The sequence below is a fragment of the Pleurodeles waltl genome, chromosome 3_1 (genome assembly GCF_031143425.1).
Source record: "Pleurodeles waltl isolate 20211129_DDA chromosome 3_1, aPleWal1.hap1.20221129, whole genome shotgun sequence".
Taxonomy (NCBI): domain Eukaryota; kingdom Metazoa; phylum Chordata; class Amphibia; order Caudata; family Salamandridae; genus Pleurodeles; species Pleurodeles waltl.
In genome coordinates, this window is record NC_090440.1 from 1,309,833,890 (window position 1) to 1,309,853,700 (window position 19,811).

The following is a 19,811-nucleotide window of genomic DNA, read 5'->3' on the forward strand; positions in this document are numbered from 1 at the left end:
AGGCAACACCCACAGAAGCACTTGAACATGGGGTTCAAGAGAACTGAGTACAGCAGTTGTCTCAACACTACTAAGGAGGGTCCCACGAAGCCGGTGGTCAACTCAGTGAGTTCAGCAATGTAGGACAGAGTGCTGGGGACCTGGGCTGTGCTGTGCATGAAGGATTCCTTACAAAAGTGCACAGATTACTGTCTGGCGTGGGAGGCAAGGACTTACATCCACCAAATTTGGACAGATGGACCACAGGACTGTAAGGGTCACTTGGATCCAGCTCCTGTGTTCCAGGGACCATGCTCGTCAAGATGAGAGGGGACCCAGAGGACCGGTGAAGCAATAGTTCGGTGCCTGCTTTAGCAGAGGGAAGATTCCGTTGTCCCACAGGAGATTTCTTCTTGGCTTCCAGTGCAGGTTGAAGGCAGACAGCCCTCAGAGCATGCACCACCAGGAAACAGTCGAGAAAGCCAGCAGGATTAGGCGCTACAATGTTGATGGTAGTCTTCTTGCTACTTTGTTGCAGTTTTGCAGGCGTCCTGGAGCAGTCAGCGGTCGATCCTTCGCAGAAGTTGAAGAGGGAGATGCAGAGGAACGCTGGTGAGCTCTTGCATTAGTTATCTGACGAGAAACCCACAGGAGAGACCCTAAAGAGCCCTGAGAGGAGGATTGGCCACCTAGTCAGGTAAGCACCTATCAGGAGGGGTTTCTGACGTCACCTGCTGGCACTGGCCACTCAGAGGCCTCCATTGTGCCCTCACACCTCTGCATTCAAGATGAAAGGTCTGGGACACACTGGAGGAACTCTGGGCACCACCCCTGGGGTAGTGATGGACAGGGGAGTGGTCACTCCCCTTTCCTTTGTCCAGTTTCACACCATAGCAGGAGCTGGGGGATCCCTGAACCAGTGTAGACTGGTTTATGCAAGGAGGGCACCATCTTTGCCCTTCAAAGCATTCCCAGAGGCCAGGAGAGGCTACTCCTCTCAGGCCCTTAACACCTATTTCCAAAGGGAGAGGGTATAACACCCTCTCTCAGAGGAAATCCTTTGTTCTGCCTTCCTGGGACTGTGCTGCCGAGACCCCAGGAGGGCAGAAGCCTGTCTGTGGTTTGGCAGCAGCGGTAGCTGCAGTGAAAACCCCAGAGAGCTAGTTTGGCAGTACCCGGAGTCCAGGCTAGAGCCCCCAGGATGCATGTGATAGGCACCCCAATACCAGATTTGGCATGGGGGGACAATTCCATAATCTTAGACATGTTACTTGAACATATTCAGACTTACCATTGTGACGCTATACATAGGTAGTGACCTATGTATAGTGCACGCATGTAATGGTGTCCCCACACTCGCAAAGTCCGGGGAATTTGCCCTGAACGATGTGGGGGCACCTTGGCTAGTGCCAGGGTGCCCACACACTAAGTAACTTGGCACCCAACCTTCACCAGGTGAAGGTTAGACATATAGGTGACTAATAAACTACTTATGTGCAGTGAAAAATCGCTGGGAAATAACGTGGATATTATTTCACTCAGGCTGGAGTGGCAGGCCTGTGTAAGAACTGTCTGAGCTCCCTGTGGGTGGCAAAAGAAATGCTGCAGCCCATAGGGATCTCCTGGAACCCCAATACCCTGGGTACCTAGGTACCATATACTAGGGAATTATAAGGGTGTTCCAGTGTGCCAATCAGAATTGGTAAAAATGGCCACTAGGTAATTAAAAAGAAAAACGAAAATGATTTTGTGAATGTGTCTACCACGCTCCAAGTTTAGACAGTACTGCACTTGAGTTCTCTCGAGTACTAGAAGCACTGAATCTAGAGACTTCGCATGTCCTAAATATGATAATGTGTAATCCTTCACTAGGTTTTAAGTTTGGACAGCACTCTATCCTCTTTACCTTTACATAAGCATTGGATTTATTGACTCCAGAGATTTTGAACCATCAAAAAAACGATTTAGGTTTACCGTTCAGTATGCTCCAAGTTTGCACATCAATGTATGCACCTTATCCTTAGGGATGATAGCACTCAGTCCCAATTGAGGTGGATTGGGAAGTGTCATATTCTTTTAATTAATATACAAAAAAATGAATTATATTGCCTTTTCTAAATTAGTGTTGTAATTTATCTTTTTTTGTGAAGCCTGTGTTATATATGTGTTGTAGTAAATGTTACCACACTTTAGTAATAATAGACTGATTGTATATAGAATGATACTCTTTCGACTGTTTTAATTAACTAATGGATGGTAATAAATACATTTAAATGTAAAATTCTAATTGACATTTTGTTACCATGAAGCACTGGACGAGTATTGAACATCAATTTAGAATCTGAATTGGTTCCTCTTTTCCGTAATTATGTCGGTGGACATGTTTTAAATGAATTAATCAGATACCTCAGGCATATGATAGGAGTCTGCAAACTGGCATAAAGTATTGTATTCTTGGAACGAAAGAAGTGAACGATTCCTTCCCTTGAATGTAGTAGTATTAGATATAAAGAACTCATTATTGCATCCTGAGTGTGGACAGACCATGGAGGGGCAAAACACGTGTCTACCAGGTGCCTGGCAACAAATGATCTGTGAGCAAAAAAATCAAGTAAATGCAAATGTTTTTTTACGAAAGTTGAGGGTGCTTTATTTCATCCAGAAGCCAACAATGATTAATGTTTAAGGCAACAAGTGTCTCAGTACTTAAATATTATGGGAGGGAGAGATAATGGTTCTTCTTACATTTGTGAATTATTAACATATGGCATTTGACTCGCACTTTTAAATGTTGGCTTTCTCACTCCTCTGAATGTTATTTCTCTCTTCTAGTACTTTACATACTGCATCTTATTGAGTCTTCTGGCCTGCTCAGTGTTCCTTCAGATTAGCTGCATTGGAAAACTCATCCTCATGCTCATCATCGAGTTTGTCTACGTCCTTATTGTGGAGGTGCCGGAGGTGGTCCTTTTCGACAATGCTGATCTTTTGGTCACTGCCAATGTGGTGTAGGTACCCTCCATCTTATGTGTTATTTTCTCTTTTCTATCTGTGCAAAGTAGCCTGACCCACCTAGTTAGATACATGGTGAAAATCTAGGTTACCCCGATGCCTTCTTTGTTTGAGAATGAATGGATATGATAAAATGAGGGATTTGGATTATCTACGGTTGGTTTAAGAAGGCTAGATGTTAGGCTTAGATGTTTTAAAATATTTTCTACCAGAATATCATGGCGTTGATGTTGATATGACAAAATATCCTGGCCAAAATATCGACTATAACAATATACTGAAGTAATATACATATACTGAAGTAAAGTGTGTCTAGGAGAGTATCGATTTACTACATTTAACTCGACCAATCTAGACTATATAAATGATCTGTTTATGGCCATAAAATATTGTGGAAACCATTCGCAATCGTCGTCCTTTCTTTGCTGATGAACTTTTCAACAGTTAGAAATTCCATTCAATTCTCTTGTAAGAGATAATAGTCAACAGTTTGTTGTTGTGACAATCAATGAGTCTGACGTTATAATATGATACCTAATTTATAGATTTGCTGGGTTTTTTCATGACAAGTGTCTCCAAGTGGCGACCACAGTTCAGTATGTTTCAGTGGGGTTGTTTTGTTAACTCATAAGTTTTGAACAAAATCCTTTTGAACTTTTGCTAGCCACTATGTGCTATGAAGTCAGTAGTACTCCAGCAGAAGCCTTATTGATTAATAGCGACTCAACATTTTGTTCAAGTGGCATCAAAATAATGAATATTCAAGAAACAACGTAAAAGCATGTTTTACCTTTTTTTGTCTATAGTTCAGAACATAAAAGTGAAGCCGAATTAGGAATAAAGAGAACATTCCACAACAAATGTAAACCATAAACGAGTCCAGAATTAAGGTGTCAGAGACGTCTTAAACGTAGCAGGGTTGCATGTTTTTAGACCCTCAGCACTGAACAAAATTCGTTGCCACAATGTTCTCCTGGAAGGTGCTTGAACTCAGAGAATAGTGTTTCTAGAGAAGTATCAGGGTCTAATGTCGAGTATGTCTGTGTGTGTTTCACTACGAAATGCTCCTACAGTGAAAGAGACTAGATGAAGCCAAACAAATCAATATTCGCCAACAAAAACAGGACAAATGAATTTGAGAAAGCACGGTTAGACTACACGAACAGGATAATCTGTGTCCGTTTACCGGCAAACAAAATTTAGTACAATAAACTGTGTGCAAACACACCAAGGGACAAATAACTTAGTTCTCTATCAACGAGTGTATACATTTCTTATTATTTAGGCTTGTTTGTGACCTCTAGTAGAACGGTATGCTAAAGTTTAGCTATATGGTGGGTACTAAATACGTTGTACACTTATGAGCTAAAAGCATTGGATGAATCCAAAGAAGACCGGTAGTCATGATCGGTGCCGTTTGGTTCTCAGCCCAGCTGTATGTTGTGGGACCTAGCCAGACCCTGCAAACACAGTATCTAGCGTTGTCTTCGAGGCTGCACTCGTCGTGCATCAACACAATATGTTAAATCAATTGGCAGATGATTACTTAAGGGGGTAGATTATTAGCAAGAACAGTGCGTTCCAGGGAAAAGAAGGCTTTATATTACAGTGGAGGATTGGTCACAACCCGTGGGCTCTGTTCTCCTCTCCAGATGATGAGGCCACTTGACTACTTGAGGCACTACCTATCTTTTATTTAGGAATGCCACAAGGTCTCTAGATCGTCAGTCTTCCGAGGGTATTCTAGAGCAAGCAAGGTTTCCTTCTCTTTACACGCATAGCTTTAGGTGAGGCCTAGCCACTCCTGGATCCTCCTTGAAGGCTGGAGCTTCCAGAAGTGTAACCCATGCTGTGAGCCTCACTACAGATATGTATGCAATTGTCTCTGAGGACCAGAGATGTAATAGAGTGCATAAATCCTCCATAACCTTAGGCAGCCTCCCCTCATCCCTGCTGTGGTTGATCGAAAGGAAACCAGAGTACATGGTTGTTACAACAGCATAGCCTACAAGATGGTGACAGTCCTTGGGTTTGGGGAGGGATGTACCTTATTGTTGCCCCTGGTAACAGTCTCACCTTGTTGGCCTCAGTGGCCCCTTTACACAGAACTAGACTTAAAACAGCACAATTATAAACATTTCCTTAAATGCCGTTATCAAAGTATGTGAGTTTATGGACAAGTAATGCAACTTTTTGACATTGGATCTCTCCTCAATCACAGGACATGGGGACCCTGGATTATAAGGCAATTTAGTAGTCTCTCAGAAATTATGAGGTTCATGTTGATACTGGATGGCTATTCCGGAGAGCTAAATGTTTACATGAAAACAAATCTTAAATGGTCAACCCATTACTTACAACTCTGATTCTAATGGTAGGAATATTGCCTAGTTCATGACCTGACATTATCCTCCCTAGAATATGTTTTAGCCCTGGATTCCTTCTGCTCTTATCTTATACCTGTGGAACAACATTCAAAATAAAATATGGACCTGTGCTGAGTTCTAAACCCACCCCTTTCATCTTGCCAAACCACACTAAATTGTTGTAGTTGGAGTCTTCCTCTAGGAAAGACCGCTGGTTTAGGGGTGACAGCCCTTTTGTTTGTGGGTGACTAGATCAATCCTACAACAAGTAGCAACAGTTGGCCCAACCCTCCTGGCTCACAAGCTGTACCTCACCAAAAACCCAAACAGTAAAAGGTGATTTCTGGTAGCCTTTACTCATGTACTCAAGACCGTGACATCTCAGGGGAGTCGTGGTTAAACAGAGGTTACCCTTTTCTCACATGAGCAATAAGTCTCATTCATGCACAGGCATTGAAGGAGATGCAGTAAAGTTTTCAATAGGTGTTATTAACAAGACTGAAATCAACTGTAAAATGCATGAGCTGCATTGATTGGGATAATGAACAATGCAAGGAACAGAACTGTAAAAACGAGAGTCGTGAGTACAAAGACCCTCAGCATTTTGCAGTAACATGAGATGTGAAATAGGTCCCAATTCCCAACATGATGAACCTAATCTCTAAACTAAAGAGAGCTAGGTTTGTTAAACCTAATATGACAGTACCTTGTCCATGAGAACAGCCCACCAAACTCGTCATTACCTTGGAATGAGGTCTCTAGATCACACTTCGTGGGGGCACGAAGGCTGGGTCTGCATCAAGGTGACATGTAGCACAGATAGCATCGATGGCATCTGGTAGGAATCCGTCTGATAACCTTGTCTGTGAGAGATGTATTTATACAGATCTTGTGGGACCTCTGAAGCAGGTGTTCCCAAACAATAGATAAGAAGGCATGCTTGGGGCAGCAATTCCATAAAAAATTCCCTCCAAAAGTACATCATGTTCCTGTCGCACATTAAGTGGGAAAGGAACATGATGTGAATACTTACGTATATCACTTGTCTTTGTCGATGATAGTGACGCCTTCACAGAGTGGCACTGATAACGTGGAATCAAAACATCTTCCTAATTATAAACACAGCAGCCATCTTGAAAAAAAGAATTAAATAAATGCGCTAAAACAGATTAGGTTAAGTAAGTTAAAAGTCACTTGGTGATGGGGCACAGGCCTGCAAGCCAGAAGGCTAAGCTAAACTCCTGATTCCCATTAAAACTAAATAGGATTCACTATACCCTTCCCATTACCAGAACAAGTGTGATGCCATAATGATGGCACAAGAGAAGGAACATGAACCCAAGCTAAAATGCTCTGAACTAAAAACAAACTAAAATATTAGAAAAATACTATTAAAATCTAATTTAAAAAAAACAGTTAAAAATAGCTAAGAGATACAAAGAGACAAAATGTCGACCATGACACGCACAGCAGGCCAAAGTTAATTCTATCAAAAGGCATTTTTTGGCATGACTTTGGAATTTAGAATAAAGCCAAGGGTCAAATTCATCTAACAGTAGTCATAGTCTTGAAGAATGTCTCTGAAGTCGTCAAAAGGAAGGGTATCCAGGAATTAATCCACATCGTCAGATCAATGACCGGATTGGCAGATGGATCCACGGAGCATTAGTGTGCAGCAGCCTCAAGCGCAGGATCACCCTTGAGGGCAATGTAAGAGGCTGGCCTGGCTTGTAGTGGGTACCAAAGGTACTTACACCTTGTGCCAGGTCCAGTTATCCCTTATTAGTAGAATAGAGGTGTTTCTAGCAGCTTAGACTGATAGAAGATAGCTATGGCTAAGCAGCTTAGGCTGAACTAGGAGACATGCAAAGCTCCTACTATACCACTTATATCATATGTACAATCTCATTAGAAAACACAATACTCTGAGTTACTAAAAATCAAGGTACTTTATTTTTATGACAATATGCCACAAGTATCTCAGTGAGTACCCTCAGTAAGAAGGTAAGTAATATAACCAAGTTATATGTACACAAACCTGAAACAGGTAAGTAAGAGTCAGAAAAGTAATGCAATCAGTGTAGAATTACACTAGGTTGCAATAGGCAAGCATAGGTCTAGGGGCAACACAAACCATATACTCCAAAAGTGGAATGCGAATCACGAATGGACCCCAGACCTATGGGAGCTTGTAGAGGGTTGCTGGGACTGTAAGAAAACAGTCAGGGTGTCCAAGATACCCCACCCCAAGACCCTGAAAAGTAGGAGTAAAGTACACCTACTACCCCAAAAGAGCACAATAGTCCTGATAGAGGGATTATGCAAGAACAACAAACACCAGCAGTGCACTGAAAATGTGTTCCTGGACCTAAGGACCTGCAAAGCAAGTGGACCAAGTCCAATAGTCGTGACAGTGTCCGGGGGGGCAGGAGCCCAGGAAACCCCAGATGAAGGTGCAAGGAAGCTGCCTCCAGATGGAAGAAGCTTGGAATTCTGCAACAACGAAGAGGACTAGGAACTTCTACTTTGGATGGAAGATGTCCCACGTCGCAATGAAGGTTGCAGAAGTGTTCCCATGCAAAAATACTGTAAACAAGCCTTGCTAGCTGCAAGGGTCGCGGTAGAGGTTTTTGGGTGCTGCTGAGGACCAGGAAGGACCAGGATGTTTCCCCTTAGAGGAGGAGACAGAGGGGGCACTCAGCAACTCAGATAGCCCTCACAGAAGCAGGCAGCTCCCGCAGTACCTGAACAGGCACTTGGAAGATTTGTGAACCGGAGTCCAGGCAGAGTTACAAAAGAGGGTCCCACGACGTCGGAGACCAACTCAGTGGGTTGAGCACTGCAGGACGGAGTGCTGGGGACCCAGGCTAGTCTGTGCACAAAGGAAATCCTGGAAGAGTGCACAGAAGCCGGAGCAGCTGCAAATCACGCAGTACACAGGTTTGCAGTCGAGTGGGGAGGCAAGGACTTACCTCCACCAAACTTGGACTGAAGGATCACTGGACTGTAGGAGTCACTTGGATAGAGTTCCTGTGTTCCAGGGACCACGCTCATCAGGGTGAGAGGGGACCCAGAGGATCCGAGATGCAGTCTTTTGGTGCCTGCGTTAGCAGGGGGAAGATTCCGTCAACCCACTGGAGATTTCTTCTTGGCTTCCGGTGCAGAAAGGAGGCAGGCTACCCCAAGAGCATGCACCACCTGTAAACAGTCGAGAAAGCCAGCAGGTTGAAGCAATACAAGGTTGCTAGTAGTCGTCTTGCTACTTTGTTGCGGTTATGCAGGCATCCTGAGAAGTCAGCGGTCGATCCTTTGGCAGAAGGTGAAGAGGGAGATGCAGAGGAACTCTGGTGAGCTCTTGCATTCATTATTTGGTGAGATCCCCAAAGCAGAGACCCTAAATAGCCAGAGCGTGAGGACGGTGGTGGGAGTGGTGCCCTTTCCGACAGCATAGCAGCGCTCTGGAGCTCGAGGACCAGGCCTCGCATTCACCATCAGAATTGTGGACACACATCGGAGGCTGTTACTGACGGGCGGTGGCAAATAGAGGAACACGGCCAGAGGAACCCTCTTGGTGAGGAGGTAATGGCCTGCAGATCCGACCAATGAGTCCGCGTACCACGCTTCTATACGTGTGATGTTCCCCTCGCACAACCTGGATCACCCCACGGGGCCTGGTATCGGTGCCCGAGTGCTTTGGACTTGACTTGGACCGGCTCCGATGCACCTACCTGGCCTACTCCAGTCCCTGCAGCATTAATCGGACACGCACCACTGCGTATAGATGCTGGGTGAGTTTCACATGGCCCTGCGGCTGGAGAGGTGAGGACCGCCGTGCAGGGGTCATCGGGAGCGCCTGCTGGCAGAGGCGACAAGAAACAAGTGGCGCTGTCAGCGCTGCACACCGGAGTGTGAAGGCGCCCTGGTGAGCGCGGACAGGACCTTGGGGCACCAGCAAGATCGGCGGATGTGGATGGGGAACACTGCGCAAGGCTACCGCGGGGTAGTCGTCCTGCATAACTGAGCAGTTCTCCCTGACAATGTGAGTCCCACGTCTATGGCCGAGGCTATCTCGTGGGGCCTAGTACTAGCGCCCGCACACTTGGTAAATACCATTGGATAGTGCTACATTCTGGGGTCTGTTTGGGGCGCGGGTGCTCACCAACTTTTGCGATACGCAAGCCAGGATGCAGCGCCCCTTGGCGTGACAGGCCCATCGAGACACAGCCAGGCCGCAGTTCTCGAACGCCTATTAATAGCACAGGAAGCAAGACACTTAGCACGGTACGGCCAGGATTAAGATTCAGACTGAAGCTGAAGACTGAATTGGCCGTAACCACTATAGTTGGAAAGCGAGCTGCCGTATCTTCACCGTAATCCCATCTATGACATCGGCATAGGGGGCTCAAAAGACATTCTAATTCTCATTTCTGTGCTGCGCTGGGTGATGGATCCGGCCTGCATGGTCGCTCTCACCCCGCAGCTGGATAGGACATTTGCCTGACAGCTCAGGAGGCTCAGATTGGTCAGTACTACTGGTCACAGCACAACGACCTGCGCAACCATGGTCAAGCCAAATCTGCCTAGGCCACAGTTGACGGTAGAAATGGAAGAGCCGACCCCGGTTGGGCTGGCAGAAACACAAGCTGCTGCGCTACAAAAAATGAATCTGACACTCCAAGCCCACTCAGCACAATTCGACAAGTTACTACAAGCAGTGTTAGACACAAAAACCACCCTGGAAGGGAAGATAGGCTCAGTGGTAGTTGAAGTGAATCTGCTCAGAGAGGACCACCGCAAATTACCGGACAGGGTCACTGATAATAAGCGGGCGCTTAATGAAACTTTACCAGAAATCAAAGATCTGCGTGAACAGGTGCAGCGCATGGAAACAGAGGTCTTTCATTTGCAGAGAAGAGCAGAAGATGCGTAGGATGCTCGAGGAGAAACAACATCAGGTTTATGGGGTTCCCTGAATGAGTGGATTCACCACATGCGGAAATATTCCTGGAGAAATGGCTTCTGGATAAGGTAATGACGACCAGTGTATCACCCATGTTCGTGGTGGAGTACGCTCACCGAATCCCAAGTGGAACGCCAAGCCCGGGAGCCCCCCCTCAACCCCTGATCGCATGTCTACTAAACCTTTGTGACAGAGATCAGATCCTCCAAAGTTTCAGGACACAAGGCTCAATACAGATGGATAACAACGTAATAATGGCTTATCCAGACTACACAGTACAGCGTAGGCATGCGTCCTTCACAAGAGTGAAACAACTACTGCGCAACAATATTCTCTCCTACTCCCTGTTGTTTCCGGCACGACTCCGGGTGATAGACGGGGAGAAGCCTCATATCTTTCCATCCCCTGAAGATGCCTGGACCTGGCTCCATGCCAAGGGGCTTGCTGAACTCAAAAATGATGGCTCCAAGCAGGGAACGTGACTTACTCCTCAACCTCGCGGAATGAAAAAAATCTAATCCTGAAACACGCCCATCCAAAGCACAAGCTGCCGAAAGTCAGAAGCAGGCCCTAAGAGACGCCAACTTGTTTACATCACCACAGCGCCAGACTCAACTAGATGCCGAGGGCGAGACCTTGGACCACTTGACGGATCAATCCAGCGGCTCCACCTCCCCTTTGGTGTTTGGCCCAGAGCTCACACCACGCATGGCGGACGACATGTAAGCTCTGACTCAGAATGTATGCCGATGGACTGCCGAGCTGGGACTAATCGGACAAATCATTGGAACTCACGACCAGATTGGTGCTCTCTGTTTACCGGCTTCTCTGAGGGTCTCTTCCTGGAGGGGAATGGCGATGTCAGGGGGAAGGAGATGGCCGACGACAAAGGGCAAGGCGGAGGGTGTTTAACACCCGGAACGGGCTGCCACGAATGGACTTACGCCCCCTCACACCTTAACAGGTCACTTAAGGGACCATACCATGACGATTACCAAGTGTGACACCTGTTGTGCCACAGTGTTCCAAGTTGGGTTTCACTTCTGAAGTCTTTTCTTTGTTCATCTTATTTTTCTTTCTCTATCTTCTTTTGCACATATTAGATGGTGGAGGCCTGGGATAGAGGCTACTGGGGGGGGAGACTGGGGAGTCAGGAATACATGGCACAGCACTCTCTTCTTGGGCGGGCAACCAGATGATATCCATACCTCTGTGTAACCTTCTACTCACATGGGACTGGCCACATATAACATAATAACTTGGAATGTGAGAGGCATGGCCAGCTCCAATAAGCACTGCAGAATCTATGCATACCTTAAGAGACACAAAACACATATGGCTATACTGCAGGAAACCCATTTAACAGAAGACGAACTACGCAGTCTTAAAAATAGATGGCGTGGTTTGGCTTATGGTACCATGACATCTGCATATGCCAAGGGAGTGTTAGTATGGATTGCCCCAGAAGTACCCTACACAGTAGAGCACAATAGAATTGATATAGACGGTCAGTATGTGCAGTCGGAGGGATTTCTAGATGGTAGACCGCTTATCATAACAGGCTTATACACTCCCAATTCAAAACAAGGAGAATTTCTCCTATCGCTCACTCCCTAGTTGTTCCAAGATCCTGCATCGAACTATATATGGGTTGGCGATTGGAACTGCGTACTGGACATAGATAAGGATAGGTCTCATCCCCCATTGATTGGCACTCCTAGTAGGAAAGCTTCCCAAATGTTTCAGACCTGGATTTCAGAGCACAGACTTGTAGATGTATGGTGCACGCTATATTCCCTCGACAGGGAATATTCATTTTTTTCCCTGGTCCATCACCTCCACACCCGCGTAGATCTATTGCTTTGTTCTACTGAGGCAATTAGCAACTTCACAAAGGCTTCCTACCTAGCTAAAACTATATCGAACCATCGTCCATTGCTGGGCACCACTCACTGGGGTAATGCGAGGACTCCCATTCCTACCTGGCGACTGCAACCGAGTTTGCTGTTAGACCCACTGTTCCGCCATGAGCTGATAGAACACATTTCTGCTTATTTTAAACTCAATAATGGGACGGCGTGGTTGCCGGCTATGGAGTGGGATGTCCACAAGGTGGTGGTTAGAGGCCTCTGCATGTCAGCAGTGGGCGGAGCACGACAAGTGCTGGCAAGCAAGCTGATGAAGGCGAAAACTGAGCTTCGCATTCCAGAACGCGAGATGGTGACAGGCGCTGTGACCCCAGAGGTATTGCATGCGCTCCTCTTGCAGACGAGTGAGGTTGACACTCGCTTGCGTAGATTTGATTATCGACATTATGTATCCAGGGCACATTCTGAGGGGGACCACTCGGGCAGACTACGCGGGGAACAGCTACGCAGACCAATAGGAGCGATAAAACTGGACTCGGGCACAGTGGTTAACACCCAAGTAGAAATAAACAATGCATTTAGGCAATACTATAGCACCATATACGTAGCGCAGCCCCTCCATCACCAGAACATTTGAAAAAATTATTTCAAGCACTCCCCTTGACTCGTCTTTCTGCAGCGCAGCAAAGTGAATTGGACAAACCTATAGATGCGGAAGCGGTTCAGATAGCATTGCAGCAATTAGCAGGCAACAAAGCGCCAGGTTGTGATGGTCTCCCAGCAGAATATTACCACACATGCTCAAGGCAACTAATTAAGCCGTACATAGAAATGTTACACGAAGCGCTCCAGAAGGGCAGGCTTTCGGGATCGCAGCGGGAGGCGGTGATAGTTGTTCTTCCGAAACCGGGGCGAGACCCGCTAGATGTACACTCATACCGACCCCTCTCTCTGCTGAACCTGGATGGCAAGCTCACAGGTAAGATTTTGGCGAACTGCCTGCTTCCACTGATGCCACTGTTGGTTCATGATGACCAGTCGGGCTTTATCCCGGGACATAACACCTTTATAAACATCAGGCGTCTATTACAGCTCATAAAAGATGCACCTGCGCTTAACTATGACCGAATAGCGGTTTCTCTAAACATTGAGAAGGCGTTTGATACGTTGGGCTGGCCCTTCTTCATTGAGACGCTGAACCAACTGGGGTTTGGGTCCACATTCACAAAGTGGATTAACATCTTGTACGCTGATCATGTTGCTTGGGTTAAAACAGGTTGGATAATTTCGGACGGGTTTCCTGTCTGCAGGGGCGAGAGGCAGGGATGTCCACTGTCTCAGCTTCTGTTTGCTCTTGCGATTGAACCACTGGCTGCAGGAAGTGAGCTCAGGAATGGGGCATACTGGACGGCGATAGTCATCAGATTATCTCCTTATATGCGGATGGTGCACTGATATATTTGCGTAACTGCACAGCCGCGCTTCCGGGCCTGCTGCAGCTACTGGGCCAATTTGGAGATTTATCTGGCTTGCGAGTTAATTGGTCCAAGTCCTGTCTGTTTCCTCTAGTGCCAACATGTAGGAGGCTGGCCTGGCTTGTAGTGGGTACCAAGGGGTACTTACACTCTGTACCAGGTCCAGTTATCCCTTATTAGTGTAGAAGAGGTGTTTCCAGCAGCTTAGGCTGATAGAAGGTAGCTATAGCAGAGCAGCTTAGGCTGAACTAGGAGACATGCAAAGCTCCCCCTATACCACTGGTGTCATATGCACAATATCATAAGAAAACACAATACACAGATATACTAAAAATAAAGGTACTTTATTTTTATGACAATATGCCAAAAGTATCTCAGTGAGTACCCTCAGTATGAGGATGCCAAATATACACAAGATATATGTACACAATACCAAAAATATGCAGTAATAGCAAAAAGAAGTAATGCAAGCAATGTAAAGTTACAGTAGATTGCAATAGGAGCACATAGGTACAGGGGCAACAAAAAACATATACTCCAAAAGTGGAATGCGAACCACGAATGGACCCCAAACCTATGTGAGCTTGCAGAGGGTCGCTGGGACTGTAAGAAAACAGTGAGGGTTAGAAAAATAGCCCACCCCAAGACCCTGAAAAGTAGGTGTAAAGTGCACCTATATTCCCCAGAGAGCACAGAAGTCGTGATAGGGGAATTCTGCAAGGAAGACCAACACCAGCAATGCAACCAAAGTGGATTTCCGGACGAGAGTACCTGTGGAACAAGGGGACCAAGTCCAAGAGTTGCGACAATGTCGAGAGTGGGCAGATGCCCAGGAAATGCCGGCTGAGGGAGCAAAGAAGCTGTGGATTCTGCAAGAACGAAGAGGACTAGGAACTTCCCCTTTGGAGGATGGGTGTCCCACGTCGTGAAGAACCTTGCAGAGGTGTTCCCACGCAGAAAGACCGCAAACAAGCCTTGCTAGCTGCAAGGGTCACTGTTAGGGTTTTTGGATGCTGCTGTGGCCCAGGAGGTACCAGGATGTCGCCACTAGGATGAGGAGACAGAGGGGGCGCCCAGCAATTCAGGGAGCCCTCACAGAAGCAGGCAGCACCCGCAGAAGTACAGGAACAGGCACTTGGAAGAGGAGTGAACCGGAGCTCACACGAAGACACAAAAGGGAGTCCCACGATGCCGGAGGACAACTCAGAAGGTTGTACACTGCAGGTTAGAGTGTCGGGGACCCAGGCTTGGCTGTGCACAAAGGAAATCCTGGAAGAGTGCACAGGAGCCGGAGCAGCTGTAAATCACGCGGTACCCAGCAATGCAGTCTAGCGTGGGAAGGCAAGGACTTACCTCCACCAAACTTGGACTGAAGGGTCACTGGACTGTGGGAGTCACTTTGACAGAGTTGCTGAGTTCCAGGGACCACGCTCGTCGTGCTGAGAGGGGACCCAGAGGACCGGTGATGCAGTCTTTTGTTGCCTGCGGTTGCAGGGGGAAGATTCCGTCGATCCACAGGAGATTTCTTCAGAGCTCCTGGTGCAAGAAGGAGGTAGGCTACCCTCAGAGCATGCACCACCAGGAAACAGTCGAGAAGGCAGCAGGATAAGCGATACAAGGTTGCTGTAGTCATCTTTGCTACTTTGTTGCGGTTTTGCAGGCGTCCTGAGCAGTCAGCGGTCGATCCTTTGGCAGAAGGTGAAGAGAGAGATGCAGAGGAACTCGAATGAGCACTTGCATTCGTTATCTAAAGAATTCCCCAAAGCAGAGACCCTAAATAGACAGAAACGGAGGTTTGGCTACCTAGGAAGGAGGATAGGCTAGCAACACAGATAAGAGCCTATCAGAAGGAGTCTCTGACGTCACCTGCTGGCACTGGCCACTCAGAGCAGTCCAGTGTGCCAGCAGCACCTCTGTTTCCAAGATGGCAGAGGTCTGGAGCACACTAGAGGAGCTCTGGGCACCTCCCCTGGGAGGTGCAGGTCAGGGGAGTGGTCACTCCCCTTTCCTTTGTCCAGTTTCACGCCAGAGCAGGGCTGGGGGATCCCTGAACCGGTGTAGACTGGCTTATGCAGAGATGGGCACCATCTGTGCCCATTAAAGCATTTCCAGAGGCTGGGGGAGGATACTCCTCCCCAGCCCTGACTCCTTTTTCCAAAGGGAGAGGGTGTAACACCCTCTCTCTGAGGAAGTCCTTTGTTCTGCCTTCCTGGGCCAGGCCTGGCTGGACCCCAGGAGGGCAGAAACCTGTCTGAGGGGTTGGCAGCAGCAGCTGCTGCAGTGAAACCCCGGGAAAGGTAGTTTGGCAGTACCCGGGTCTGTGCTAGAAACTCGGAGGATCATGGAATTGTCTCCCCAATGCCAGAATTCCATGATCTTAGACATGTTACATGGCCATGTTCGGAGTTACCATTGTGACGCTATACATAGGTAGTGACCTATGTATAGTGCACGTGTGTAATGGTGTCCCCGCACTCACAAAGTCCGGGGAATTTGCCCTGAACGATGTGGGGGCACCTTGGCTACTGCCAGGGTGCCCACACACTAAGTAACTTAGCACCCAACCTTCACCAGGTGAAGGTTAGACATATAGGTGACTTATAAGTTACTTAAGTTCAGTGGTAAATGGCTGTGAAATAACGTGGACGTTATTTCACTCAGGCTGCAGTGGCAGGCCTGTGTAAGAATTGTCAGAGCTCCCTATGGGTGGCAAGAGAAATGCTGCAGCCCATAGGGATCTCCTGGAACCCCAATACCCCGGGTACCTCAGTACCATATACTGGGGAATTATAAGGGTGTTCCAGTATGCCAATGTGAATTGGTGAAATTGGTCACTAGCCTGTTAGTGACAATTTAGAAAGCAGAGAGAGCATAACCACTGAGGTTCTGGTTAGCAGAGCCTCAGTGAGACAGTTAGTCGTCACACAGGGAACACATACAGGACACATACACTAAAACAACATATATACAGTGAAATATGAGGGTAACATGCCAGGCAAGATGGTACTTTCCTACACGACACCGGAGGAGTTCGGTTCCGCTGCCCCGACTCATGCACTTTCGTGGTCTCACACTACCTTTAAATACCTAGGCATACAAATATACCATGATATCGCTGACTTACGGGAGGGCAACCTAGGACACACACTTCGATCAATTAGAGGATCCTTGCCTTTCTGGAGATTGCTTCCGTTTTCACCCATGGGCAGGGTAGCAATTGCCAAAATGATTATACTTCCGCGCATGCTGTATCACTTCACTGCACTTCCACTATTAATTCCTCGTGATTTTTTCACATTACTGAATAGCCTCACGACGGACTTGATATGGGGGGGAGGCCGCCGGCACATGGCATTGACATCCACGCAGTTGCCGATTGAATTAGGTGGATTGGGCACCCCACATTATAAACTATATTGTGCTGCTGCTCAGATACAGTGGGCTTGGTGCTGGATACAGAATCCCCCAAACTCAGAGGTGAAATTAGTACATGCCAACCTAGGATGCACAGATGTTTTAAAATGGTTGATGGATTGCAATAGTCCGACTGGTCAGCATAATATCTTGATGCATGTAGCTCACTGGTGCTGGTGCCATTATATAATCGTTGGCAATCAGACCCTCCCCCATACTCACCCCGAATTACACTGCTTTCCATCCCTGATATCTCTGAATTAACCAGACAACATAAGTTATACCAGTGGCCCACAAGAGGCATACAAATGATTGGGGACATATTCATAGAAAGCCGCATGATGACATATGCCGAACTCACGTCGGCATATGAAGTAGACCGAAGATGGTTTCTGACATCTTGTGCACTACAGCAACTCACACGCTGGACTTGGCGATGCGGGGATAAGGAACCCCTGACATCTCTTAAATTGCCTGAACTACCCAGGCCAAAGCGAAGGTCAGGTGGGACGTAGTTCTACCCGCTCCGTTAATTCAACAAGAATGGGGCACTGCACTCAGTTTAACACATACAGTATCTCACAATCCCAGATTCCGCTTTACACAATTCAATTATTTGCACCAGACCTATCTATCCCCGAGCAGGCTACAGCGCATGTTACCTCAGACTGTTCAGGAGTGCCCAAGATGTGGTGACTCAGATGCCACCTTTTTCCATGTGATATGGGAATGTCCGCCAATACTCTGGGCCTTGCAGGACATAACTGCGCTGATTGCCGAGCTGCTTGGGCGTACGCTCTCCCCCACGCCTGCATCATGTTTATTGGGTATCCGCCCAAAATTGAAAGGGAAGAAACAAGTACAAAGATGCATTGAATTGGCAATCATACTATTCAAACGCCTAATAGCGATGCAATGGAAAGCACCAAATGTGCCGGATACCTGTCAATGGCTGAGGGATATGCTGAAGAGGGGGAGGCACAAGTGCTGCACTCATTCCGGGATAGAGGGATGCAAATCAAAGAACTAGATACTTGGGACACATTAGTTACTTCACTTGAAACTAAAGATGATACTCGTCCACCATGACTTCATGGGCAGCACCAATCCATACACACCACATCTGATATAGTTGTTGGACTAGCTTGACATGTTGAATCGGACCCATGACATCGCAGCGACAATTGGCTGGACAGGGAACCTTGAAACACATATCAAGACCTCAACTCAAACGTCACATGTAAACACATCACATGGCACATATAGAACACACAACGCACAATGGACACCACATAATGGACATAGAGGCCCAGCCCTGAAGGGGTTTTAACCATGACGTGACGCTGGGAGGGGAGCATAGGCGGATTCCATAATGATTGGCAGACGCAGACATCCTGCACTGGAGTTCTTTAACCGCTCCCAGTTAACCAACTCGTGGTACACCAAATATCCTCCCCCCTTCCACAATACTGCTTCCTCCTCTGCACCATCCCCCCCTTGTCCTCTCCTCTCTCCTCTTCCCCTCCACATGAAGTTTACCCCATAGGCTACAACTCCGCTACTGATCAGCTATCTCGCGCCCGCTACTTTACCTTGGTATGCCTCTCAGATTATGCCACACCGTCAACCATCACTACTCTGCTTTTGCTTGTTACCTTTCTTTCTTCTTTCTCCATTCCTTTCCTGTTATAATTTTTTTAATCATACATTGTAATGTGATTAGGGTAACGCCATGGTGCTCAACTGTATAGGATGTTGTGTTCTCTACATTAATAAAGAGATTTTTTTTAAAATAGTATCTTCTGTTCATATTGGAGAAATTCTTGTGTTTGAAGTTTTGGATCAAAGATGTAATGAACATCGGCGGCAGTCAGGGAGGTTGTCCACTGAATCCAGCGTGGATGCTTTAGTGTTAGGAACATTAGTTCTGGTGACTGCCTGCAAGGCTGGCACCAGGGTAACGACAATAATGTGTTTCCCTTCAGCAAGTGGCTTCTCCTTAATGACAGCCATCTGTACTGCTGTCAGAATTTTTTCTGTGGGTGCAAAGCTTTTCTCTGCATTGGAATATAAATGTTATTTATATGCTAAGGGTTGCCTTCGTAAAAGGAGACTTAAGTGAACCTAATGGCACCAACAATAATTCTTATGAACAAATTTGTTTTGTTGCCATGATTGTGTTTTGCTTTTAGCATGTCCTGTTGCAGTCCTCTAAGGATGCGTGTGTGTTGTACTGTCCACTGCCTGGTTTAGAAATCTGGGCATTTTAATTCATAGAATGGCTTGATGCATTGTGCATTGTGCAAAATCAGGAATATATGTTCTGCCAAAGTTTAAGAATCCAAGTAAAGACTGTAGTTTCTTAATACTGTTTGGTGGCTGGAGTTGGGCATATTTTTCTTAAAAGTGAGGGCCAGGACGTTATCCTCGTTTGATCCCAGGAACAATACACCGAAAAGTCTATTTTAGTTTTTCTTAAAATTTCTTAAAATTTAATTTAAAACTACAGGCTGCCAACCCCAGAACAATCTGATCACCCTGGCAAGATGAATATTGAGGTTGTCATTTTTGTGAGCCAAATGAGAATGCACTCAGATCCTGACTTTCGTGTGCTAAGGTTTGGCAGAAAAAACATTGGAGATATCAAAGGTTGTTTTGTATTTTTTACACACTATGGTGGTCATTACAACCCTGGCGGATGGTGTTAAAGCTACGGAAATACCGCCAATAGGCCGGC

General features: G+C 46.7%; 1 protein-coding gene across 2 annotated transcripts in view; it reads left to right on the plus strand.

The window, feature by feature from the left end:
• ADCY5 (adenylate cyclase 5) overlaps positions 1-19,811 on the plus strand; it is a 1,737,221-nt gene that overhangs the window by 1,430,271 nt on the left and 287,139 nt on the right. For both annotated transcript variants that reach the window (XM_069224661.1, XM_069224662.1), the window contains one exon: positions 2,812-2,987. In XM_069224661.1, the coding sequence (XP_069080762.1) occupies positions 2,812-2,987 (176 nt within the window). The remainder of the gene's footprint in view (positions 1-2,811; positions 2,988-19,811) is intronic.